The 27,045-nt window shown below is 42.6% G+C and overlaps 1 protein-coding gene across 1 annotated transcript in view; it reads left to right on the top strand.

Annotated features, from left to right (window-relative positions):
• The window catches only part of LOC130165586 (NALCN channel auxiliary factor 1-like), a 32,623-nt gene extending 5,759 nt beyond the window's left edge, over positions 1–26,864 (top strand). The window contains exons 2-3 of the mRNA XM_056370973.1: positions 20,063–20,234; positions 22,830–26,864. Coding sequence (XP_056226948.1) covers positions 20,063–20,234; positions 22,830–23,128 — 471 coding nt within the window. The 3' untranslated portion in view covers positions 23,129–26,864. The remainder of the gene's footprint in view (positions 1–20,062; positions 20,235–22,829) is intronic.
• Positions 26,865–27,045: the final 181 nt, after the last annotated feature.

Raw genomic sequence — 27,045 nt, 5'->3', positions numbered from 1 at the left:
ACTCGCCCTTCATTTGATAGTGGGCAGCTCCTCCGACCAAAATAGGGCAGCGCCTGAGCTCAGTGAAGACATCATGTCATTGTCTGAACCTGTTTGATTATGCCATAAGATGTAGGAGAGTGTGTGTGTGTGTGTGTGTGTGTGTAGATGAGGGGATGTACAGTTTAGAAAGAGACCAATGTTAAAGTTACACTCTCTTCATCTGTTATCTCCCTAATTATAAAGGGACAGTTATGTAATTCTGCAGTAAATGATGTGTGACAACGGGGATATCAGTTCTCCGATGTGGAAGCCCTGAAACGAAATCTGAGCGCTGATTGAAGCATCTTCCCTTATGGCTTTGAAAACGCTTGAGCTTTACATTCGGATGAACAAACCTGCTGTTTAACAACATCTTAACAAGTCCAATCACTATTAGAAACAGTATATAAGCCGGTTAATGCTATGACTAACTGGCTATAACAGCCTGAACTATCTCAGCTGTCGGATTGAAATTCAGCTCAATCAGGAGAGATTCATGAGAGGATCAAAAGAGTATGAGAACAGACTTTGGCGCTCAGACCCCTGACAGGAAGTGGATCACCGTGGGGAATGGTCCATAGGAGCGAGGTGCCGAGATTGGTTGGAGATGGTCGGGAATTCACAGGTGAGGCGGCGAAGAGGTTGGAGGTCATGACAACAGATAGAGAGAGAGAGGAAACTTTTAAAACTTTGACGGCTTGCGTGTGATTGGCTAAAGGCCACCGTGTCAGGTTTTGATGAGAATGAGCTCATGTTTAAATATGAGCAATGTCGCAAATCAATAAACAGGATGTACTTTTATTGATCCGGTACTTGAGTCACTATTAGATTAGATTATCAGATTCTCTGTAGCTTTCACTACATTATTAAATATAATGAAGCCACTATGATCATGCACTCACCAGTAAAAGTAAATTAGTGAAGTAGCGTAGATTTGTGCAACCGTCAGTGAGACAGGTGTAGCAGGTAAATGATTGGCTGATGTCATTATCAGATTTTTAAACCCTCCCTCTAATGTTGCACTAAAATCTGATCATTATTAATATTTATTCAGTCACATTACAGGGACACTACCTGGCATCCTTTCATCAGTGAAGAGACAGTATTTCCATGGAGATCCATCGCTATCAGCGTCGTTCTTGCTGTGTATTTTTTTGACGCTGTAGTCTTTGTACTGAGAGTGTTTTGTGTGTCTACACCCAAACCGGCAGTGATCACATGGTGGAAGTGGCTCACATCCGGCTGCTGCTGCAGCCATGAATGAATGAAGACTGTTGCGGTGCGTTGCGTTATTCCAGGTGGAAAAAGGCAACGGAAGTGCTCACGTGTGATTTCCGGCCTTGTGTCGTCCTGCGGCGGTTGTGCATGCTGACCTTGGAGAGGGTTTTGTCCCTTCAAGATGCCCGGCCCACTCCACAACAGCTCTTTTTTTTTTTATGAATGGGCAGATCCCTGAGCTGCATGCTAATGAGGCGGGAAGAGGAGGAGAGGGGAGGCTAGCTGTTGCAGAGCACAGCAGCGCTTCCATATTGTTTTAACAGTGAAGAGCAGAGAGCAGATCAGACCACATGGGCGAGAGGGAGGGATGGATGGAAACTGCACCAGGCAGAAGGGGTTAAAGTGGGTTACCCAATTAATAGGCCTCATTTAACCTCTGTGGCATTTCCATTATAGATGACACGTGGAGTCATTTCTCTGATGTATAGTAATGTTGTCAATCAAGTTAATCAGAGCTGCATCATCTCTGCTGGTCGGAGTGGCTCCATTTAGGAAACAAGGAGACACTGAACCACATTTTTCATCCAAACAATTTTAATGAAACGTACACAAAACACAGCAGGTCAGACACCACCGACTCAGAGAAGGGAGGAAGTTGCTGCCGTTGTTTTCTCATGTTATCATTTTTAAACAAAAGCATTTGGAATTGGCCGTGTGAGGATTTCCTCTGCTCATGTGGTTTTCGGGTGTATACGTGTCGTATTTGTGAATAGCAGACAAACTGAGAATATCTACTCTTCAGGCCCCTCAAAACACTGCATTTTTCCTCCTTCATAGAGTTCAGTGAGCTGGTCTAAACCTCTTTCATGCCAGTGTCTAAGCTGCACATCCTGACACGGATGGTGGGAAATCTGGGTTACTCCATATGGGAGCCAGAAGTGAAAAATGATTTTCAGATTTGAAATAAATTCTAATCTTGTTGCAAGGATTCAGTGTCACAATAGAGTTGTTTCAAACCTCTACTTTTGTAACGATGTTAGTAAACCGCATCTGGATCTTGATACTCGCTGCTCTTTCATTGGTCAACCTAGCAGCAGCAGTAGTGGTGGGCGGGGCATAACGCCTGATCCAGAATCTCTCAATGAGGAAGAGTAGATGTGCTTCCAGCCCCAGTTTTCCTTTATTTTTCTTTTACTTTTTATGTTGGAAAACATTTAAAACGTGTCTGGAGAGGAACTTTAAGTCGTAAAGTAAATTTACCTATTTTCATTCTACATCTTTGATCTGCCAGATAAATTCTGTAAACATTCTTGTCTACATTTGCTAAGAAGCCGCTGGTAAGCGAGTTACACAGCATCTGTGGAGAGGAAACGGGACTTGTTTGTGTTTTGGTTGCACACATATGGATGGACCCCAAATTCACAACAGCACCATTGTTTAATGAGCCGTTGGATTTTTACTCAAGCTTGCGGCACGGCTCTGGGGAAGGCAGTGTCGTTCGGTCCACTACTGTGAAGTGATGGCGACACAATACCACTAATACCCCTCCTCTGTTTCCTCCTCAGAACCTGAAATCTCTCTTTTTATTGGTGTTTTCAAGTTAAACAAACTGCAAGATCAAATGATTGATCATATGATTAGGTGTTGTCTTTAATGAATATAATATAATATGCATCAAATTAGGTGTCAGAAAATGAGTGAATTGTGTTTGTCCTCTTAGAGCTTTATACTTTTAATACTTGTCACACTTAAAGGCCCTAAAATGTCTTTTTCCAATCAGCTTCTCGTTCCGAGTGCACCAATCAGGATGTAGTAACTGATTAATCAAATCTGATTAAACCACACCCACAAAGATCCTGATGAAGAAGATTAACTGAATTTTTATCAAGGTAAAACTCATTGAATAAAGAAGAGTTGTTTTAAAAAATATTTAATGTTACGCAGAAGTACTCAAAACACAAGGTCAAACTCTCAGGGCTTTAAATTCAGTTCCACTCTGAGCTGAACACGTGCAGCTACTGAGTAAAGATTAAAAACATATGCAGTCCTAAGGAAGACGCACAGATGTGTCGTAATGACATGTTCTTTAAAAAATCCTCCCTGGAGATGAATTCCATTTAGTTGCCAAGCTGTTCTCCTGTTTAGGCCATAATGGAACAAGCAAAATTTAATTATAAAAACATTCATTACGTTGGATTCATAATTGTCAGAAAATGAAGATGTTGCAAGCAGGATGTGTTTTTTTTTTTTTTTTCCCCTGTGAAACACCTAAGGGTGAGACTAATACCTCTATTCATTTATGGGCATGACATCAATTAGTCTAACAGTCCTGTTGTCTGCATAGGTATTTGAATGGATTATTTTTACGGGGACAGATAGATGCCTGAATGCATATCCCAGTCGCTGTGTGCCATATTGAATTTTAGTGTTTAATTAATGTAGAAAATGTTTTTTTAGAGCAGGATGGAGGGTTTTTTTCTGCCTTTGCTCAGGGGGCACCGTCCGTAGCTGGATATAGACATGAAAACTCATGATTACGTAGCCCAAATATCCTGTGTGCTGCCTTCACATGATCACATCTAAATTCCCCACCACTTGGCACTAATGGGATTATCTAACCTTCCCCTTATTCACCCATTAAGTACCTCTCGCTTTTTAAAAAAAGCCTTTGCAAAGCAGGTCTGCATGTATACAGTGGACTAGGTAAAAGGTTATGTTTGAATCTCTGTTAAGCTCCATGTGGCCCATTAGGATGATTGAGCAGGATGTTTGTCCTGTTAACTGAATTGTCACTGGGCACTGAGTTTTGTTTATGAGACTGTTTACCTAACAGCACTATTTCCTCAGAAACTAGGATAACGGCATCGTGGCTGTATCCCTCCGCCACTCAGACTACTTTCAGTTTATCCAGAATCGTATAAAATAGGAAACATTTTTGACATTTGTGAGTCCACACTGACCTTTGACCTTTGACCCTGAGCCACCAAATTTGAATCGGTTCATCCTTGAGTCAAGGGGGCGTTTGTGCCAAATTTGAAGTTCCGTCGCGGCGTCACTGAGATATTGCGTGCGTGAGAATGGGACGGACTTACTGCCACGTCTGCAGCTTCTTCCATTAAATTGCCCATTGCACAACACATGCTGCTGTCTTATGGAATAAGTTTGATTTACAGTTTGATGGAATCTGCACTGCAAACTTATGATGTTTTTAGTTTATTAAAAAAAAGCTTCTCTTGGATACTGTAAGGGCAAATGAGTGTGCGCCGCCTGCGGTAGCGTAGTACATGATGATTGATAAAAATCAACAGCTTTTCCATTCAGAACTTCAAGCTTATCTCGCCGCAGCGCTGATTTACATCGTTCCTCCCTCTCTGCTCTGAAATGTTTTCTGCTTGACATGAGCTGACGGAGGATAAGAAAGTAGAGGCGGGGAAGTAAGAGCAGGAGGTGAAAGAGAAAAGTCAGCAAAACAGCGTCACGCCTAAAAGCTCGGTGATGTAGTGGTGAGGGTTTGTTATTGGTCAGTGAGAGTTTACATGTCAGGAAGTGATTTCATTTAAATTAAATTAACTCATTTCTTCATGCCAGCTGCTCGTCGTCTTTCCCTTCCCCCCTTGTCAACTTTGTTTCTATGCATCGCTTCAACAGAGGCTTTTAGAGGTAGAATTTATTCATCCACCATTTCCTTGTTCCTTATTTCCAGACGTGAGCGTCAATATCTTGAGCTTTTTGAGTTGTTTTAAAATATGTTAAAAATGTTTTTTGATTTTTCAAAGTGTAGCTGTGAATGCATGTGTTGCCTTTTTTTGTAATGGGTGTTTTAGTCTAGTCTGTAGCAAGTATTGGGCCCAAAATCATTATGCAGCCTGCAGGCATAACTAAAGTTTCTGACCATTTCTATTATGTATGCCGGTCCCAGTGGAGCCATACTGTCAACAGGTCCCTCTTTCTATATCGTCTGACTTCCCCACCCTGTGTGTGACACTCATTAGTTCCTACTGGAGACGTAAGTCTTTAAAAACAACCTGCAAAGACATAGTTTCATTTTTTTTTAAAAAGTCTCAGTAATCTCCTCAAACAGCTTGGGTTGGGGACTATTTTCAGCTGCGGAGTAATCCACATTTGGTGTTTTAGCGAGTGTATGTGGGACTGAGTCATAATAAACTACAGTGTGTGATCGTGGTCATGAAGGAACATGTCGCCCAATGCGACAATGATGACAGCAGTGGAGCTCTATGCAGTGTATCAGCGATGTGACACGAAATAAAGGCGACGGTAAACGTGCAATTTCCCATAAATAATTCACTTTCTTTTAAAATACTTCACTGTAATTTGACTTTTAAACCTTTTCAATCGAAAATATAATTGTAAAAGTGTTGATGTGCAGTTGTGAGGTACTTCATTCATCCAATATATTTTTAACTGTTTGTCAAGGTGAAGCTGTTTAAACATAGAAAACAAAAAGAACAAGTCGTGGCACGAAAAGGCGAGTCTACAGAGGAGATTTAGACATTTAAAAATTATATTTATTCTAGTTAAGAGTCTGCACCATGATGTTAGTGAAAAAAAGGATATGAATATTATTTCTCTTTCCTGTTGCAGGGAAATGAGGCTTTGTTCCTTCCTTCATGCACGACTTGCAGTAAAGAAAATATTCTGCTGGAACCAAAACAAAACCAGAAACGTGTGTTTGAAATATCTTCCCACATCACACTGTGTAACTTCACTGTCTGTGAAATAATCCATGATAAACTGGGCTTTCTGTAAGAATGATACTACCCAATAAGTCTTTGTGTAGTCTTAAACATCAGAGGTTTGTGGAGAAAATATAATTATGCTCTTGTTAAGATAAGATGTGAGCTGTGATATCGTCCTTGAGGATTGTTGCTACTCTCTCTCTCTCTTTCTGTGGTATCCCGCCCATGGACCTGCGAAAAAACAAAAAGATGATGAAGGCAAAAGCAATCAATCATTCTGCTTTTGTTCTAGTTTAGAAGACAGAAGTGATGATCTTAAATATCAAATACTCATTGCAGACAAAACCAGATGCAGTAAGACGTTTGAGTGAAATATTAAAGTGAAATTTAAAGAGTAGTCTTGAAGCTCAGAGTGAGCTGCTCCACCGTCGCCATCTTGGCAGTGTCTGACTCCGCCCCTGACATGAACAGGTGTCATAAAGGAGGAAATTAGCTCTAGAGACCAAAACAGTTTTTGTACCAGGCTGTAAACATGTTTATTTCTGCTGTAAAGTCGGACGTTTTAAGATGGGAGTCTGTGGGGACTGACTCACTGTTGGAGCCAGACTCTAGTGGCCTGGAGGTTGTTGCTTGGTTTTCACTCGTGTGTTTGATGGTTTGTTTTTATCAGACCTGAAGCGATTTTGCACCACACTTGTTGGAGGGCTGGGCCGTGGGCCCGGGAAGAATCCGTAAATTTTTTTTTGGGCAGATGTGGATCATTTACGAGGAATTAGATTTTAGTCTGGTGCATGTTGTTTGACACTGGCCTTGGAGGAGGTGTGTGCTCTCTGAGTGCCCCATGCACTTTGTACCTGCTGCACTCTCTACAGACAAATGAGACAAACTGAGAATGCACTCCGTTAAAAGAGAGACGCGAGCTGCAAGTAAGAGCCACTGAAGCGTTGGGTCTGTTGCGTCCACACTGGCTCAGCAGCAGCTCCCGAGGTCTGAAAGGACGGCGGCCTGTCAGCAGAAATTTATTGGATAAAAATAGTTTTCATGGAGACTCAGCAGGAAGGGATCAGAATTGCTTCTCTGTATTGATTTATTGATTTGTATTGATTCACCGACTTGCTAACCTCGTAGTGACACTGGGAGCACGGATCAATCACCGCGGACGCAGTTAATATGTTCAGAACATACCAACAGCAGGAGGTTGGTGTGATTTAAACGGCTGTCTGTGGAGATTACACTTCACTGAGGCCTCGGGAGCATCTGTGGGTGCTGGGGTGATGTGTCCCATGCCTGAGTGTTGGAGTGAGTGTGGACTGATGCATCTGATAAAAAAGGAAGCCTATCTGTTCAGTGAGACGGGTAAGTGCCGTCACATGTCGCTTACCGTGCGGAACGACGGCGTCGGGTGCTAAGTGACGTCTGGTCACGTGTCATCGACGGCCGACCTCACAGAAAGAACCACAGCATATATCTGAACATCTGTATGCATTTCCTCACAAAGGTTATTTACATCCGTTGAATGGAACTACTTTTAAGACAACTTGCTTGTTTTCCTCTGATGATTGTGAGATGCTACTTCCACATCTGGTCCAGTTCTGGCGCAAACACACAGACAAATCTTTCAGCTGTCAGACAATTCGTGACTGCTTTGTTGTGACATCACAAAGTTCCAGAAGTCCTGACGGCTGGTTTTAAGGCTCAGTTTCTGAATACAGGCTGTGTGCATTTCTCTGTGGACTGAGGCTTTGATACTTTCACAGTATTAATATAGAAAATAGACCTGATCTATAATCACACTACACACCGACATCTGCCTTTAGACCATATGGAGCTTCAACTATATCTCTCAGTGATTTGTCTAAGAGAGCTGCTCCGTTTAGCATAAACAGAGAAGAGATAGTGCATGTCAAACAATTAGCAGAGCCACCTGGTACACCCACAGTCCTGATGTTCCTGCGTGGCCTCCCCTCCAAATCCTCACATCTGATCTGCCAAGTGGGCACCTGAGATGAGAGCTTCTCCGCTGAGCTCTGAGTAGCTGAACCAAGAGCCCCTCTCCCGTCTCTTCAACGGCGTTCAGCTCTGTTACAGCAGTAGATCATTTCTTAACTCTTCTCTTTCACACTCAGCATCTGCCTTGATACGGCTCGGCGACGCCAGGAGTTTGGTTTTTCAAGGCTGTGATGTTGACTGTAGACGTGGCGTGAGGACTGCAGGAACTGATGTCAGCTTCCTGTTGTGGGGGCGGAATCAGGAGAGGAAGTCCTCATGACTGTTTAACTTATTTCTGCTTGTACATTAAACTCTTGACATTTCTGAAGTATAACACACCACTGGGCTTCAGTGCTTTCAGACTCCTGACTTTTTCTCGTAGCACAAACTGCAGTCCAAAATATTAATTTGTCGAAAACCCTCTGTTATTCTTATCTCCGTAATACCTCGTGTGAATTATAGAGCATGACTTCCTCTTCTTCCTTTCACTGAGGCGCTGTCTGCGAGAGTTAGCGGTACGCTACGTGTGCCCTTCCTTCCTTTTACAGCTGTTTGGGAAATAAATGAGGTAGGAACACAACCTGCCACATGTTAAATGGGCCTCTGCCACCAGAGGATGGGAGGACGACGTGAAGAACTGGCCTCACAGTAGTATATTTAGCAATATTTATTCTTTTTTTCCGCCTCTAGCGAACGCATTTACAGCTCAAATAGGGGGAAAAGCACACTTACTGTATGATACTGAAATACTTTCTTATTTTTCCTCGTTCATGTTTCTTGAGTAGACCTTTCTGAGGGAGTGACGGAGGTGAGGGTTGACAGTGACAGTGTTACGTAAGGATTGCACTCTTCATGACACTTATCTGCCCTCCATCACTCACACGCTGACCTTTCACATTTTCACCTCCTTTCACTCTGATAAATGAAAAGGCTGATTCTCCCCCCTTCAGGCCCGTCGTTGCTCCTCATTCCCTCGCTGTCATTACTGCCAACACGTGACTGATAATGTTTAGCTTGGAAAGTGATCATCAGTGACGTCATTCATCTCATACGTAATAATCTGTGGACACCAAGTTGCAGAGGGTCAGCGCAAGCGTCAGAACAAGCGGGACTTCCAGTGCTTCATATGATACGCTGCAGTAATGTAAAATAATAATGTAGTGCATCTAGTCCTCTGCTACGGTGGCCCTGAGAGCTCAACACACTGCGACTGAAGAAAAACACATGCAAACAGACAAAACACGTGCTGCAGAGACTCACAACACAACGGAAGTGTTTCCAGGGGACACTAACAAGTGATGAACCCGGCTGGGACGCACCTGATTTTTAACGCTTGGTGACTTTTGAAGTTATAAGCATTGGACAACATGTGCATTCGAGATGGGTGCATCACTGTTTTGTGTCCCCTGGAAACACTACCGTTGTCATCTGTGCTACTCGCAGTGCGTTTGTGTATTTGGTTGTTGTCGTCTGTATTTGCAGCACGTGTGTCGTCAAGTTGATGAAGCTGCTTTCTGCATTTGTTTGTGTTTTGTCTATGTGCATGTGTTTTCTTATGTTGCCGAACTCTGTCCTCTCAGCATTATTTCACATGTTTATCTCATTTATTTCATCCATATAAAAACGTGTGGTATTTACGGGGCGTCGTGTCCTGCAGCTTTTTCTCTCTGGGCATATTTTTTTAACTTTGGATGGAGCCAGCTTCAGCTGTTTCTCCCTGCGTGACGTATTTACGCTAAGCTAATCAACTCCCAGCTCAGGCTCCATAGTTACACCAAAAACATGTAAGTGGGATCGATATTTTCATTTAACTCTCAGCAGAAAATAAATAAGAGAATTTTCCAAAATGTCAAGCTGTTCCTTTTAAAATGGAAGGCACAAGACTTCCAGTCCTGAATCAGAGCCTGCAGACTTTAGGAAGTAGTATCGGATGAGGATGATAATAGTATTGCTCACTTTGAAACATGTGTAACATGAGCGGTGCAGCTGAGCTCCGTCCAGTTTGTTTTGGTTCTTGTGTGTCAAAGCGTCAAAGCCCCCGCTCAGCATTTATCTGGCTGTGTTTATCGTGGAGCGACGTCTCGGAGGGAGGGTTTCAGTCAATATGTCCTGGGCTTAGGTCGCGCCTCCTGCAGTCAGCGGGCTCTGCATCGATAGAGAAAGCAGAGCCACGCTGACCTATTCAGCAGCCTCCCCGAGCTCTGATCCAGCTGAAAATGAATTCTTTAAACCTTTGTAGAAGAGGGCTGCAGGGCTGGCGCCGAGCCAACGGGGATCCTGTGACCAGAGCACGGCTTAATCTACTCAACACGACACCAAACCTGGGAAACAACCTCGTATTTAGTTTAGACTGGGTTTGTTTCCCACACAGCCGAGAGGATTTCCAAGCCGATTCTCAGATCTACCTGTTTTGGGAATATATCCAATTCATCGCTGCGCCTGCGTGCTAAACCAGGCTGAAAACAAATCCTGCCATACACATTCATGGTCATGTTTTTCTCAGAACTAATCTACAAAACATAGTTCAGGGAATTGGATGCAGTTTACGTCCTCGTGCCTTGATAGGTGGATCCAATCCTCCTTGTCCACACATGGATCAGGAGCTGCTGCACAAGACAAAAGAGATCTTAGAAATATCCTGGATCATGTCAGTCAGACCACATGCTCCGACGTCCCATAATTCCCTGTGCTCCGTGGGGCATTTCCAGTTAAAAGGTGCGAGGTTTCTGGAAGCTTCTGGAGGCCTGTCAATACGATTGATGGATCACTAATCAAGGCCTCTGTTTGCTGTTTTAACCTGTCAGACGGGTTTGCTTCTGAGAAACTGACATGGCTCGTACCATTTTGTCAGTGTTTTTGTTTTCATTATGAAGATTTATTTACAACACAAAAAATATCAGTGACGGGAGGGTGAGAACCACAGGAAATTTAAAATATGAATATGGTAAAAATGAGGCTTAATTTGTGTCTTGTTGAAGAGGTTATATGGCTGGTAATCTGTATAATACACAGGTATATTCTTCTCAACAAGACAACATAAGCTCAGAACAATGTGTATAAACCCCGTTTTTTTAAAAAGAATATGTTCAACATTTTGGGAAATACCTATAATCGTTTAAAGGAGCTATTTGCTTTCCACTCTTCGTGCTAAGCTAAGCTAACCAGCTGCTGGCTGCAAGCTTAATATTTTGCGTGCAGACGTTGTCATGGTTTTGAGTTTCAGTCTGCTTATTCATTCAGTCCAAGTCCTCGGGTCATGGCTGAGAGCAGTGATTGCTTTGTTGTGACATCACAAAGTTACAGGAAGTCCTGACGGCTGGTTTTAAGGCTCAGTTTCTGAATACAGGCTGTGTGCATTTCTCTGTGGACTGAGGCTTTGATACTTTCACAGTATTAATATAGAAGCTAGAGCTGATCTATAATCACACTACACATGGACACAGACCTTTAGACTATATGGGAGCTTTAAGTTGGGTTGTCTTTAAGATAGGTAGTACAGTGTTTGTTTATGGATAATGATGTTTGAGCGCCATCATTTTGTCATTAATCAATCACTTTTTTCATCTGCAAATTTTTGTGGCTCATCAATTTAAATATTCAGTATTATTAGAATAAAAATTTAAAGGCTTTTGCAACCTTGACAGCGGTAACTTGCTTAGAATCTGTGCTCACGTTGGACCTTTATATAGATTTATGAATTGCCTTGGTTTGGTTAAATGATGACTTGGGCAGATTATTTACGGAGCCATTTTTAAACTCAGTCAAATTCACAGTCCTCCACTACAGCGCTCTTTGACCCCGTTTTATCCAGAGAGCACTTGTTGGTAGAAGATGACACAGTGAACGTACAAACAAGGGCTGCACTGAAATTGCAAACCATCTAATTTGATGAGGCCGCTCTGCCTCAGAGTGCCATTTTCCAGAAGCACACAAACAGCGCCTGGATACGTTACATCACCGGGGGACGGGGATGTAATAAGTGCGGACATCAATGCAGGAAGACAGACACATGTTTACATCCCTGTCCTGCTTGATTATCCGAGGGTTGCGTCAGTGACCTGAGGCAGCTGCTGAGGTTTGAGTTGTGAGCGCATCAAAGTCCTGCCAACATTTTGTCAGGGGGTTGATGTTGTGTGTGTGGTTTATAAAAAATCATATGAGTCCCGTGGAATCTGGATGTAATATTTCACACACTCGGTGCATTACAGTGCCGACAAAATACCTCAAACGAGGATAAGGCGTCTGAAAATAGCCCGGGTAGTGTGAGAGCCGCTTCCTGTTTTACCATGATTTGTGTGAGTGGTAATGATCTGTGTCATTCAGCTTCTAACTGGGATCTCACTCTGCCGCTGACTCATATTCTTTTTATAGCTGTCATTCCACTTTACCGCCGCCACGTGTGCGCGCGCGCGACAACACCTTCCTGCTGGGAAGGAAGAGCGTCAATAATAATAATAATAAGAAGAAGAAGAATTGAAGTTTTTACCTAAACCCACATGAGTGCAGTCAACCCGGTGTTTGATTAGTGAAGTACAGTTCAGGAATAGACTCCACATCACAGCGGCTAATAATAAACACACACACATTCTGCTTCTGCTTCGTACACAGTCAATTAAAGCCTGAAATATACAGAAATGTTTTAAAAATGTATATATACATGTACATACAGTATGTTTAAAAATATATAATTATTTTTTATATTATGGATAACATGTTGCGAGCATATATATTAAAAATAAATATGTACGTTTATTAAAACAACATGCATATAAAAATCTATATGCTTATATATGTTATTTTTTTATTAATTTATTATTAATTTTAAACATGTCTATCTTCACATTCTGTTAAACTGGTTAAACCTGAGGATGGATATATATGTACATAACAATATAAGCATACATACATGGACATATATGTCAATATATGAATTTTTTCCAATTTCCAATAGGTTTTATATATAATTTTCACATATATGTTTTTATTTTAGATGTATATATTTGATTTTATTTATATATATATATATATATGTATGCTAAATATGAAGCTAGAGCTGGCAGTCCGTTAGCTTAGCATAGAGACTGGAAACAGGGGGAAACAGCTAGCTTCAGTCCGGAGGCAATAAAATCCACCTACCCGTTGTAAAAAGTGGAGATTGGGGAAAAGCTTTGGAGCTACAGTGAAGAGAAGAGTGAATGTTGGCTGGAGTGGCGACTCCGAATGAATGCTAATGTTGCTCTGTGGCTACAGGCCAATGAAAACTTGTGATAGTGTGTCAGTATTGTGCTTGTTGTACCGCAGGCAAGTGGCCAGAATATCCATTAATGCACATTTAAGGCCACCACCAGATTCAGTGTAATTGTGTAGCATCAGCAGCATTTATATTCATGACAAACAATGCAAATATACATTGTTGTTCGCTGCATTTTATTCACATCAGGACGGAAAACTTCACTGAAGAAGCATAAAGATCATGAAGGAATTTAAAAGCCATCATCAGTATCTATACGGGAAGAAAATACATAACATAACATTATGTAACCCCCAGTTAATCATGTTTCATAATATTTTATTATCATTAGACAGAAACAATAACAATCATAAGAATATTATAATAAAAAACAAGTGTATCTTTAACGTGGAGAAATCCAGTACACATTTACATAACACAGAAGGAATATGCGTGTATGTGTACTTACTTATGCGTAAGTACTACAAGTGCTACTATGATTTAAACATACAAATCTGTATGGAACAGAGTATATTACTTTAATCCTTTTACCTGCATGATTTCACTTTGTGTAGCACATCCATTTAGTCCTTGTTTCATTCATTCACTCCACTAGTTCTTCACATGCACCTACACTGGGCTTCCCCTCTGCCTCCTCTCTTCTCTTGTAATTCCTATTTTAACGCACTCATCCATTTTTGTCCATTATTTCACACCTAATAAAATAAATAAATCCTTCTCTGAGATTTTGGAACAAATGAAAACCACCAAACCAAAGTTCTGGTTGTTATTTTTGCCGCTCTACGATTCGAAGTTGTAGTAGGAATTATTCTTGTTTGGGTTCTTCTTCTGTCCCTCGTCCAGTTCCACTTACTCGTGTTGAAGGGAAAATTTGGCGAGGCTATTACGGTTATTTGATGTTTGACATTTCCTTGTGGCGCTGGTGGTAATTCTGCAGCTGAAGGAATATTCAGCAAACACTGAAATGTCTCTGCAGCTCCGCGGTTTCTCTCCCACAGTCGCCTCTGTGTCAGCTGTTTGTGGATCATGGGAATGGCGAGGGGAAGCCCCTGCGCCCAGGAGAAGCAGCAGCTGTCAGCCTGAGACGGCTGGTGGAGTGACCAACACTGAACCAGGTTTACAACACGGGGGGGGGGGTGTATATGTCCATCTGAGCTGAGCTGGGGACCCCCCCCCCCCCCGCAGCAGCCGAGCAGAGAGAAAACCTTAAAGTAACCAAGAACCATTTCATTATGTCCTTTTCTTTTTCTGCATTTGCTGATTTATATTGCACCAAAATAGTTCAGTAGTTCCCCTCATCCTTTCACACGTAGTACAGTTTGCTACCTGCTGGTTGCAGCATCATTACATTATGAAATAGTGTGACTACCACACACACACACTCACACACTCCCCATTGAGACAGGGTTGCTCCAGCATTTGATTAGAGAATGTTTTTGCTCTATCAGATTGATTGATGCTACATGACAACACACCTCCCTGAAGGCGGCAGATGCACATTTTTCCAAGCTGTCACTTATTTTATGTGCTGAGCAGAAACACAAACTAATATTAATAATAATAATAATAATAAAAAAAACTTTATTTATATAACACTTTTCATTACAAAGCTACAGAGTGATTTACATGGGTTAAAACACTTCAAATGAAATCTCTTAAAGGCGATCAGTGAAATCTTCAAATCAATTCTGAAACTGTGAAGAGAGGCTAAAACAAGGGCGATATGGTCTTGTCTTCTAGTATTAGTTAAAAGCCGAGTAGCTCGCTCGCGCTTTACTGAAAGTGTGACATTTTTGTTGGCTCAACCCTGAATACAACGAATTATAATAATGTGACCGAGATGAAATAAAATCGTGGATGACCTGGAGATCAGGCCGTGAGAGAGAAGAGGCTCCTCAACTGATACCTGGAAGTATTTAAGTTGAACTGACGTTATAGCACATACAGAATACCTGTGGCGTTTATTTGGACCGGTGTCGATGTTAGAAGTTTTAGTTATTTTTGTGTTTGTCCCTGTGATTCAGATGTCAGTGTCAGATCCCATCTATGATTCAAACACTTCCTTGTGTTTGTTACCCGGCGACTCTGACTCCTCAGATGTCAGTCAGTCGCTGCCATGGGAAACGCCCACCCCAGATGCTTGAAGCTGAGCTGCTGCTTCCACTAATATGTGCAAAAATCATTTTTATTCCATTATAGTTTATATTTATATGCATCTGCACAGGACGGAGGTTTCTGAATCTGCCTCTGCACAAAGAGATGAGGAGGAGAGAGAGAAAGCAATAAACACTCAGACTAATTCAGCTGTTTGAATAAAGTTATGAAGAGTGTTTCCTGGCCTGTGCAGAAGCAGAAGCTGAGTGTGACTTTACTGCATGCTACAGAAAATAATGCGCAGTCCATGACTTGTTCTCCAGCCTGCTTCTTATATAATTGTAATCACTGTGGCGAAATTCAGATGCCAGTGCTGCTGACACTTATCTGCCAGAGCGTCAGCGTTTGAATCTTAATTTTTAAATGTTATTTTTAGGCTTCAAAAGATTTGCACGTAAGCACTGGGAGGGAAAAAAAAACGTCTTCCTGGCATATTTTACATCTCTGCGTCAGTGTAAGTGTCCACGACGTCAGGACCACTTTCTCCTTGATCTCATCGTTGGAAGTGAAGATTTCAAGTTGCGGACAGATGTAACACCTAAAGGGGGGGGTGAAAACACAAAAGGCCAGGCTGGGGCTGAAATCAGCTGCAGGCGTGAAGCCCACGTTGCCAGCTTGCTGTTGGTCCTGTCTGTGTCTCTGGGCTTCAGTAGATTGTTTGAAGCAGACTAAGCTGCATGGCGACAGAGGCTTTTTGAGTGCCAGGTTCCCATTCACACTGATCACACATTAGACTGATCAAATCAGACTCCTGGCCTGCTTCCTGACTAACTCAATTTGCTCTCATACGCTTCCCTTTTCACGCTGAGCACACGCACACACACACACACACACACACACACACACACACACACACACACACGGGCCGGGATGCACGCGTAAAACGTGTGCACACTAACAGAAAACCAACAGAGAGTGCGGGGCAGTACCCATTGAGCTCTAATGAAAAGCAGAAAAAGCCGTTACCTTGGCAACTGCCAGCATACATCTTCAGGAGGACCCAGATTTCCTGTCTGACTGCGGTCGTATTGTTTTGGTTGTCTTTTGATAACCGCGGCATCCCTAGACGGATTATCTCACCGCTGGCAAGAATTTATGCTAAATCATCGCGATTTTAAACAGCAGCCATTTGTGAGACAGGAAGCCGCCACGCTGAAAAATCTCCAGGCGTGGATTTAACACCTCCACCTCCACCTCCACCCAAACTCACATGTAATCAGTGATCTGAGTGATTTTATCTTGGCCTTGAGCCAGTTCCTCCTCTACGCATTTGAGCTGTGGAGCCTCTCCGTGGGGAGAACACTGCCGCTAAAAGCAGAGGATGATGGGAATTAAACTGTCAGTGTGATTTATCCAAATTACCCTCCAACATACAAAGAGGTGTCGTCGCTGCGGTTTGAATGAACATGTTTATTATGACAGAACATCCACAGAAAAAGCTTTTTTTTTCTTTTACCAGCTCAACCTGAAATAAAATGGCGACAGATCTGCCTTCAAAACAACAAAACCACTTTATTTTTGTTTTTGAAGGATGACATCATTTACTACAAAATCAAATACTGGAGGATTGAACCTGTGCAGTGCAGTATAACACACACATGAAGTCATAGGTTTCTGGAATATATTTGATTTCACAAAGGGTTCGGGTCCATGTTGTTCTCGTCATAATCATTCTCATCACCATCATAATCAGATTATTCTAATTATTATAATTGCCGGTGCAGTGTTATCTTTGTATGCTGGTCTAAACAGGAAATAAACCAGAGCCCTGTTCGATTTCTCAGCGTTTAGTCGTACGAGGGAGGGTGGAGGAGGGGGCAGAAGATTTACCTTCTTCAGCCGGGTGGAGGTGCTGGGTGTAATTTAACCAAACATCCATGACACAGGGGACAGTTAACGACCCCATCTTTGAGCTATGGACGTTTCCCTGTGGTTAAAAAACACAGGGGATAATTAAATGCGGGTGCAGTGTGTGTTCTCTATTGCGTTGATGTTTCTGTGGGTGGCTGTTTTTGCACTTGCTAAATGCTAACAGGACAAACAGGAAACAAAACTTCCGAGGGAAAGTTTAACTCGATTCTGTTGCAAACTGCAAAAATTAAATCTCTCATATTATTAGTTTAAAGGCCAAATTATCTTCTAATGATGAGCAGTGGCGTCCGACACGTGCAGTTTATGTTTTTGTCCACACTGCTCACTCTGAAGTGGGCGGGTCTCAGTTGGGGAAAAAATATGATGTCACATATTTCACTGCACCAATCAGGCTTATGTGTCTTAATGTTACCCACAATGCAACACAACAACAGCCACCAGTTCGGTTGAAGAGTGTGTTGTCGTACTCCCCGACACCTGTGAGGTGTTAAAGTGGCAGAGTTCCCCTTTAAATCTGATCCTGTTGCTTCTGTAAGTGTAAAACTGTTAATGCTGAACATTTTATTATTCTCCTACATGGTAATTACCTGATTGCTGCTAATGGTTTGTTTTAGTCTGTGATTCATGACTTGGAAATGGCTGTTGTACCTCTTTCGCCTGAGTGCATCACATAGTCAAATGACTCTCTCAACAACCTTTCATCACTTAAGCTGTGGCACATTTCTTCTTTGATTTCATGGGCAGATCTTTTCCTTGCACCTGTGACTGACAGTAGGTGACACGCCGCGCTGCCATCACGTTACAGGAGACACGGCCTCTGAAGGAGCCACAGTGACGAAAGCGCCGCAAGTTGCTGATGTTGACAATAGAGTAACCTTGTGTGGGTTGTACATGATGAGGCAGCGTGCACATGACTTGCCTGTGGTTGGAGACACAGGGCGACATGTGTTTACTTCCCTCCGTGGGTGAAAACCCTGAAAACTCCTCAAGATAACCTTGCTAACCTGAAACAGAACATGTGACATGTATGACAGGATGTGACTGGGACATGGAGCAGCTGTTATCTTGGCGTAATTAATGGTTGGAAATGGTGATTCTCTTGTTAACATAGCATGAAACAAGAGCAGCTGTAAATGAAGGATAAATTAATCCATAAAGCTGTTGAGAGGCATTTAATCAATATTTTGGTTTGTGGCAAAAAAAACCTTTAAAATAATTGATATAATTCCCATAAGCCTCAGCATTATATCCTCTAAACATCACATGTTAGCACGCTCATGTTAGCATTTAGCTCATAGCCTAGCTTGCTATATAGTTGAGTAATTTATTTTAGCCATGCTGAACCAAACTGAGGGGATTCTTATCACAGATGTTGTGTGTTTATGTCAAAATATGAATATTGACTAAGAGGTTGCAAATATTGATATTGGTATCGGTTCAAATAATCAATCGTTAGTTGTTTTTAGGCACACAGTGAACTAAATACTCATGTGTGCTGCTGTAGTGGCACATGAAGCGCTTGTTTTCACTTTTCTGATCTAAAGTTGTTGATGTTTTCATTCCCTCGTGGTTCTTTTTCTGCCTTAAAACTGCTTCTAAACTCACACTGAACCAATTACACGCCGGCCAGCCCGTGTAGCAGAAGTCACATGAACTCAGCAGAAGTTGTGTCGACCTCTCCTCTCACCGGGTCGGAGATTTTGGCAGCAGGAGAGGGTTCTAAACAAATCCTATTACACTCTCTCTATATGATGGATTGTCTGTGCTCTTTGCTGTAATTTCCCTTCTCTGGTGCTAATCCCAGTAAAAAGCACATGAAGAAATAGCTAAAAATGAGAATAAATCCAGACTGTGGTTTGCCCTTGGTTCATTTTGTTTTGCTAAGCTCTCCAAGCCTCAGGCTTTGGCTATTACATGTCACCATCTGTCTCCTTATGCACATGAGTCTGTGCATTTTGTATTACACCCTGCCTCTCAGTGAAATGCAGCAAATCTAACTCGGAGGAGGACAGAGACTTGAATTTGGTGAGGTTATTCGGTTTTGATTGACACCGTTGTCAAACAAACCAAACTAAATGAGAAAATGCCTTTAGTAGTTTTGACAAACCTCTCCACAGTTGAATGGTGTAGAGCTGAAACAATTAGTAAATGAAAAGAGTCACTGATTGACAGAATATTAATGAACCATTTAAATCCCCTGTTGAGCAAAAACTTCCTTAAAAGCTTGTTAAATGTGAATATTTGGTGCTTTTCTTTGTCTTATATGATCGTAAATGAAATATATTTTGCCTTTGGGCTGTTAGTCAGACAAAACACACAGTTTGAAGACATCGCTTTGGCCTGCAGTGAATGGTGAATGACATTTTTCACAATGTCTGACATCTCATAAGCCAATTGATCGAGGAAATATTGGACGGTAACTCTGTAATTATTTATTATTGTCAAAGTTATTGTAAAAAATTCATCGTCTTCTACCTGCTGCGGCAGCCTCTCATTATTCATGTCCCATAAATAAGCAAATCCTCGCACTGTATTTGGGATACCTTCCTCTGTGTGAGCTAACCCTCTGCAGTGAGATTGATCCAACAGACCAGTGGCCCTGCTAGCAGCCTAGCCTTGGCTAATATCTCCTGAGCTTTCATTAATGCATCAAGTGCTGGGTATCTGTGTGAGTTTGTATCTGATGCTCAGTGGTTTAAATATACAAGTAATTACTTTCCAGGAGACGGAGTTGGGATGATAAATAACTACCAAGCAGATGTTTTGTTTCTTGTACAGAGAGCAAATGTGCCGCGCTGTGTCAGCTCATCACGGAGCAGAATATATTTATGTCATCTTCTCTTCTCTTCCTCCCCCTCAGACGGCCTATAAGCCCTGGCTGTGTGCGCAGTATTTCCCCACGTTCCAGCAGTCCTGTCAGAGGAAGGTACCGTGCCACCAGTACTGCCTGGAGGTCCAGCAGAGCTGTCCGTTCATCCTGCCCGATAACGACGACCTGATCCACGGCGGCAGCCCCAGCTTCATCTGCACAGGTTAATACCGCCTCGCTGGCCAGTGTTTACTTCCTGTTTACAGCAGCGGTGTGTTTGCATGTGTGGGTGTTTGTGTGGCCTTTTCATTCTCTTCAGAGAAAACCCTCTAATTTAATTAATGTTAATGAACAGCATTTTTATAAAAGGGTGCACAGTATTAATTCATCCAGAATGTGTGTCTCCATATTGACTGGATGGTATTCCTCCAGGAAAACAACACAGGCCTTTCCAAAGGCTTTCTGATGACATCTAGTGGCGAGTCCGAGCACAGCCGCGCTCACACAAGGACATTTTAACAGTGCATTGATGAATTGAATTTGGCCTGTCCCTCAATATTTACTGCAGTTTATATTGTAGTAATCACCAAGGACTCTGCCTCAGAGGAACAGACGCTGGCTGGATGCCAACACACAAGTTATCTGGAGGAGATGAGCAACATAACAACATCAGCTGAAAAGGCCCACACAGGTGTTTTCAGCTCCGGTTGATGCTGAGTGGACCTGTGCTGGGAATTATGTCTGGACTTAATGAGCTTAGGGACTGGAGGAAAATGAGTGGTTGTCAGAGAACGGTAATGTCAACAATGTTCGGGGACTTTTTTATTTTTTTACAATTTACACAGGTGCAAGAAAAAGTGTGTGAACCCTTCGGAAGGACCTGGTTTTTCTACATTGATTTTTTATCGAAGTCATAAATGTAGACAGACACAGTGTCCCTAAGATAATATCATACAAACAATTATAATATTTTGTGTCTTTATTGAACGCAGCCTTTAAACAGTCACGGTGCAGGTGGAACTCTTAATAACCGGTTGAATCTCCGTCGGCGCCAATAACCTCAAACCAGCTCTTCCAGCAGCTGCTCGATGTTCAGGGCGAGTTTCGGACTGAACTGTTTCAGCTGTAATGGATTAAGACCCGGGCTCTGACTGGGGTCGCTCCACAAGGTGAATTTTCTCAGTTTGAAGTCAGTTTACTTTGATGTTTCGGGGTCATTGTCCTGCTGCATCACTCAGCTTCTCCTGAGCGTCAGCAGCTGGACAGACACCCTGACGTTATCCTGGAAGAGACCCGGATAAACATTTTCCTCTCCGGTGATGTGGAGCTGTCCAGGTGCCTCCGCCCTGCTTCACCTTTTCATGTTGTTCCCTTTTCTACGCCACACGTAGAGCGGCGTGTTCTTCCAAACTGTTCAATCTGAGTTTCATCAGTCCATGAAACATTTCCTCGGTCGTGTTGTGGAGAGACAAGCGGCTCTTTGACGAACTTCAGGCGTCCACTTCACTTTCGCTAAAACCATCAGCCTGTGTTATTAGTTAAAACTGATTGTTTTTGTTAAGAATTGCAATTTAGATGAAGCTCTGATCATATTTGGAGACTAATTTACACATAAACGGTTCGCCTTCTTTTTCTTGCCGCCGTATTTCAGCCTTCCCTCGTAAAATGAATCACAATAGAATAATGAAATAATCACAGATGAGGGGTTAATGTGCACAGTGGGTCATAAAAGTTTAATTTATTATACGCAGAGGACGGCAATTCTGTCACTCTTATGGGGATTCATTATTCACATCATTGCTGATAGGAACAAAGAAAAACATTGGGCAATTTTTCTTTTTTAATTAATTTTTTTTACAGTTTTTATCTCACCCTTAAAAGTGCATCAAAACCAACAAATAGGGTCGCGGAGATGTCAGTCCAGCAGAGTCTGTGCTGAGAGGAGGTATCAGGTAAAACACCTGGTGAACTGTGGTTGTGGTGGAGACGGTTAACGGCCTTAAAATAAAGAGTTGTGGTTGTTATCTCCTTAAGTTTTTGTTCCAGATCTCAGTTTTCCCCACCAGCCTGTCATCCGACTCCTCGCGCCTCCGTTCAGTGAGAGCTGTGTGAGCTTCGTGTAGTTTTCCCTGTGCAGATAAGTGCGGTGACAGCTCCCCTTTTTCATGCCGCCAACTTGAGACTTCCAGAGTCATCGACTGATGCAGCGATGCGTCACCCCCCTGCGTGGTTGTGGTCTTAAATCTGAGTTCAGCGGAGGGTCACCGTGTCTGGTCCTCCGCGTCACGACTACAGCTGGGCGCGCTGACGGTCTAACTGTGCTGCGATTAAACTGATGTTTTTAACTGAGCTTGAACTGGTTTTTCAGGCTTCATTCAGACGCTTTACTTCCATCTAATCCTGAGGTTTCTCCTGCAGAGTGGCGGCATCAGATTACACCTGCACTGTAGCAGATTGGTTTATTTATCAGGCTGAACTAAAGAAGCAGCTTTATGCCGTTATTTAACCTTTATGTCACTTTTGTGTCGCTGTAACGAAGTAACTTCTTTTGTCAGGTATTTAATTTGCTGCATTAGCCAAAATCAACAAACAATTTCTCAATTAATTTCCCAGATAATTAACAATACAAACATCAGTCTACAATTAAATAGAGTGCCATAGAGGCTGAATCTTTAATTCTGTCCCTGGAGAACCTTAATGTCTCGTGATCTGAAGGCTGACAACCATCAGGAAACCACATCGCCGAGACTCTTGATATAAATATTTGTACTGTAAAAGTCAGCATGGTCAACCGCTGTCATCTGTCTCTGTTTCTCAGGGCTCTTGGGGGATCATCCATCAGACAGTGAGGCGGAGTGCTGCGACGTCCGATGGGACTCCAAAATGGACAACCCTTCAGGCGGGACAATAAAAAGGACTGCTTCTTCCTGCCAGCCCGAGGGGGCCTCGGTCACCTCCGCCGCTACCCCGAGACTGTGTAGCGGGCGACTGAAGATCTGCCTGCTGGCCCTCGTCCTCCTACACACTGTCATCATCATTTCAGCCTCCCATAATTCTACGTTGGTGGGCATGGCTGCCATTTTCTCACCAGAGGAGAGTGCTTCTAATGAGGAGTGAACCTTGGGGTTGAATCAAGGCTGGAGCTTGTAAAGAGTGATGTCGCTCGAGAGCATTATGGCTTTTACAATGTCATGGCTGCCAGGGACACGTCTGGCGAGACATGCTGGGAAATGCCTCTACAATCTGCCGCAGATGAACCATCAACCACAGGAAGTGGGAGGGTTTTAACTGGAGCTAAGGGTGCTGGGATTGGACATCGACGAACCGAGATGTTTGAGAACCGCCCCCCTAAAGAACTGACCTCTTGCCACTTGAAACCTGCTCATTGTTTCTATTCCATCCAAATGTTTTCTAGCATATTGTCCCTCCTCTCCTTCCTTCCTTCCTTCCTTCCTTCCTTCCTTCCCTCCCTCCCTCCCTCCCTCCCTCCCTCCCTCCCTCCGTTTTCAGTGTGTGTGTGTGGATGGCATGTCAGAGGAAAAAATGGACATCGGTGAAGTGTGTGCCCTCGCTCATCATCACCCTCAGATTCTTGCTGCATTATTTTCAGGTGCCAGAATGTTTTGACATATCAACTGTGTTCCACTTCCTACTCTCCATCACCTCCGAGGCGTCTCCTCAGCCGCCGTGTGTGTGTGATGCTGCTCGAGGACCAGCTCATCCATCCTCCATGTGGGTCTCTGAAAAACAAAAAATGTTTGTGATTCTTCTATATTCTGATGTTCAGCTTGTATTTCGTCCCACTAGATCTTTTTTCTCGACCTCTTAAACGACGGTACATGCCTACACGTTTCTGGACCTTAAGTGCTCTGAGACTGGCGCGCTCTCTCTTCTAACTTGTTGGGCCATTGAGCAAGTTAGGAGGGATGAAGGTAGCGACGGTTCAGCTCATGATTACAGGGTGTTGCGGGAGTTGATGCCGAGCTTCGTTGCCATCAGTTTACCTCAGACGGTAGCGTCGTCGTTGCAGACAGGCGGCCAGGTGGCTCGTCTGCAGGTAGTGTTTGACTGCAGGGACAACCCAGGGACACCAGAGGACAGCTGCATGAAGTCAAAACACCAGGGGCCTCATTTATCAACCGCCTGTAAACTGCTTTCTGCACACACAGTCTGACTCATCGGTTTCTTCTTCAGGTATCACCGAATCTCCAGCGTGCACAAACCGCAGCTCAGCTTTTAATCGTAGAGAGTCTGTAGCTTCAGTTTTAGCTTAATAAAAAGAACATAGGGGGGTGTGGCTTCTCTATCCTTACACCCTTGAATACGGTGCGATACAGTCCCCTACACCTCCACCTGCCTCCCCCACGCTGTCAGATCAGAAGCAGGTAATAAAGGTTAAATTAATAAATTAGACCTAAACAGCATTCTTTGGAAATATAAAAGTTTTTTGCCAACACACACACTCTCACTAAGATCTTCCTACTACTAAGTGCAGTTTTATATGATGGGTGGGTTTTACATTTTACAGAAAAGAAAAGAGATGGATTTTGATATGAAAAACTATTTTTCATTTCACAGTGTCTTTAATGTCTCTATTTTGTCTGTATTACTGAGCACCTGTAGCTCCATATAGGAGAGCCGGAGGAATTAAGTTATTACCCGTGAGGTTTCAGCACCATTTATTTTAATTAGATGAACTAAGACGGGTTTATTTTCTGTTGAGCTGAAACTTTTTTCTAAAAGTACATTTCTAAACTTTGAATTACATTGAAAATGCTGCAGCCAGTTTCCAATGTCAATTTTAAGTATTGTAGTTTAGCAATTTAGAAATAATTTTAATTTTATAATTTTAATTTAGAAAATGCTGTATCATGATCTTTGGCACAATATTGTTCGAACTTGTTCAGACCGTAGGGAGATAGTGACCCTGCAGGAACACGTTGGGAAGCTTTCCCTCCCATGATGCACCAGAACTTAAATATCTTTTATCTTTCTTTATTTAATCCACAACACGTAACTCCACTTTAACGCTACTAGGACTTCCATCGGGATGTGGTTGACCATTTTTCTGCATTCTGGGGGCGTTTCCATCCACCGACAGATTCGTCACTGATCGCTGCATGAAGGTGTTATCAAACAACGTTTCGTAAATACCAGTTTTCCTCTTTCGTATTCGACGTGTAGCGCTCGTCCTGTGCTGTGGTTTGATAAATGAGGCCCCGGATCTTTGAGTGCCTCTCTGCTGTAGAAGCCCAGCGAGGCAGATACTGGCAATGGAGCAATATGGAGAAAAAAAACAAACAAACAGCCGGTGTTAGTGTCCTACTTTGTGGCCTCTTCACTACTGTCGGCTTGACTTCTCAGTATCGTAGTTGAGCAAGTGACCAAGAACCACCCAATCAATCAATGTGTCGACTCTTAAATCACCCTTAGACAAGCTGATCAACCGCTATCTTTCACAGACTAGCAAAGGGCTGTGTTAGTGTCAGCGTGCGAGGAGTGTGAGGAGTTTTAAAGGGCTGATCCATCTGATTTTGTTTTTGTTTTTTGTTTTTTTGTTTTGTTTTTTTTGCATGGCTGCTGCTAATAAAGTGCACATTGACATGAGGACAGGTCACGCAGGGATTAAGAAGGGATTAAACTCCCATCTTTAGCTAGAGATTGGACAGAAAAATAGATCTATCCAATACTTAAATCTGATACCATGAGCAACTAGAGATGCACCAAAAACTAAAGCTAAGGACGCCAAATCTTTCTCTTCTTTCTTGTCCTCCATCCTGGTTGCCTCTAATGATCAGTTACAGACAGATTGGAGTTTTAACTTCACCTCCAAATTGTTCTCGGCTGTGAAAACGTGGTATCAGTGCCTCCTCCCTTCCCCATTAACAGCTTGACCTTACCTCGCCTCACATCACGTAATGACCATTGATTTCACACACACACACACAAACACACACACACACTCACATAGAGTGGGATGTCACATGGAAGTCAAGTCTACGCTCGCCTCTGGATTTTCAAGATGCAGTTCTTATACTTTAACCCCCCCCCCCAGTTTACTTTCCGACCCCCTGTTTTTTGCTTGATTTTCTCGTGTGATGTGTTGTTTCGTTTGTTTGTTTTTCCTTGACGAACTGTGTTGACGAGAACTACTTTCCCCTTGAAGACAGCAGCGGATGTAACAGGCCCACACTTTGTGCTCCGTCCCCTTCGATCTCTAGCTGTTCACGATCTGAGTCCTGTGGATCTATGCAGAAGAACCCCACCCCAAACTACCCCACCCACTTTCCCCTAACCACCACCACCACCACCACCACCACCACCTTCACCACCACCGCCACCACCACCACAAACCCCTTGTCCTTTCTGTTGTAAATATGTCCTGAGGATGTGGGATCCCCAAAATGGCCACCTCCCCTTCCCCGACTTCCCCTACCTCCCCCCTCTGTTGGAATCTCAGTGTTTTCTGTTCGCCTCCTTGGTTTTTGTCTGTTTTTTGAGATTTTTGCCGCATTTTTCTGTTGTCTAAAGCAGTGGTGTGAGTTGATGAGTAGGACTAAGTTGGATGTTAAAAAGATGAGATAAAGAGGTCTAAAGAAAAATATACAAAAAAATGAAGCTTGAATTGAGAAATGGGTTCAAATATAGAGAAAAAATTATGATAAAGTTGTCATATTGTCATACTAGAGATGCTTTAGTTTGCTAATTTACTTTCTTTTTTTTCTACAAAAGACTTGGATGAAATTATTTATAAAATGCGTCCCACGAGTCATGATCTTTTTTGGACGTAAAACAAATACATTTATTAACATTTTGTTCAAAAGAAAATAAATATAAATTATGTTAAACATTACTGGTGTTTGTATTTTTTTCACTGCCTTTGACATGAATGATGGAACCACAAAGCGTTCAATATTAAAAAAAAAAGATCAAATAAAAAAGACAATACGAAATAAATAATCACATGTGATGAACACTAATGTTGCTCTTGCTAATAGCAGCTAACAGGCTGAATCTGGCAGTTGTTGAGCTTA

This window comes from Seriola aureovittata, chromosome 24 (assembly GCF_021018895.1).
Source record: "Seriola aureovittata isolate HTS-2021-v1 ecotype China chromosome 24, ASM2101889v1, whole genome shotgun sequence".
NCBI lineage: Eukaryota > Metazoa > Chordata > Actinopteri > Carangiformes > Carangidae > Seriola > Seriola aureovittata.
The sequence above is the reverse complement of the archived record's forward strand: the minus strand, read 5'-3'. Positions and strand labels throughout refer to the sequence as shown.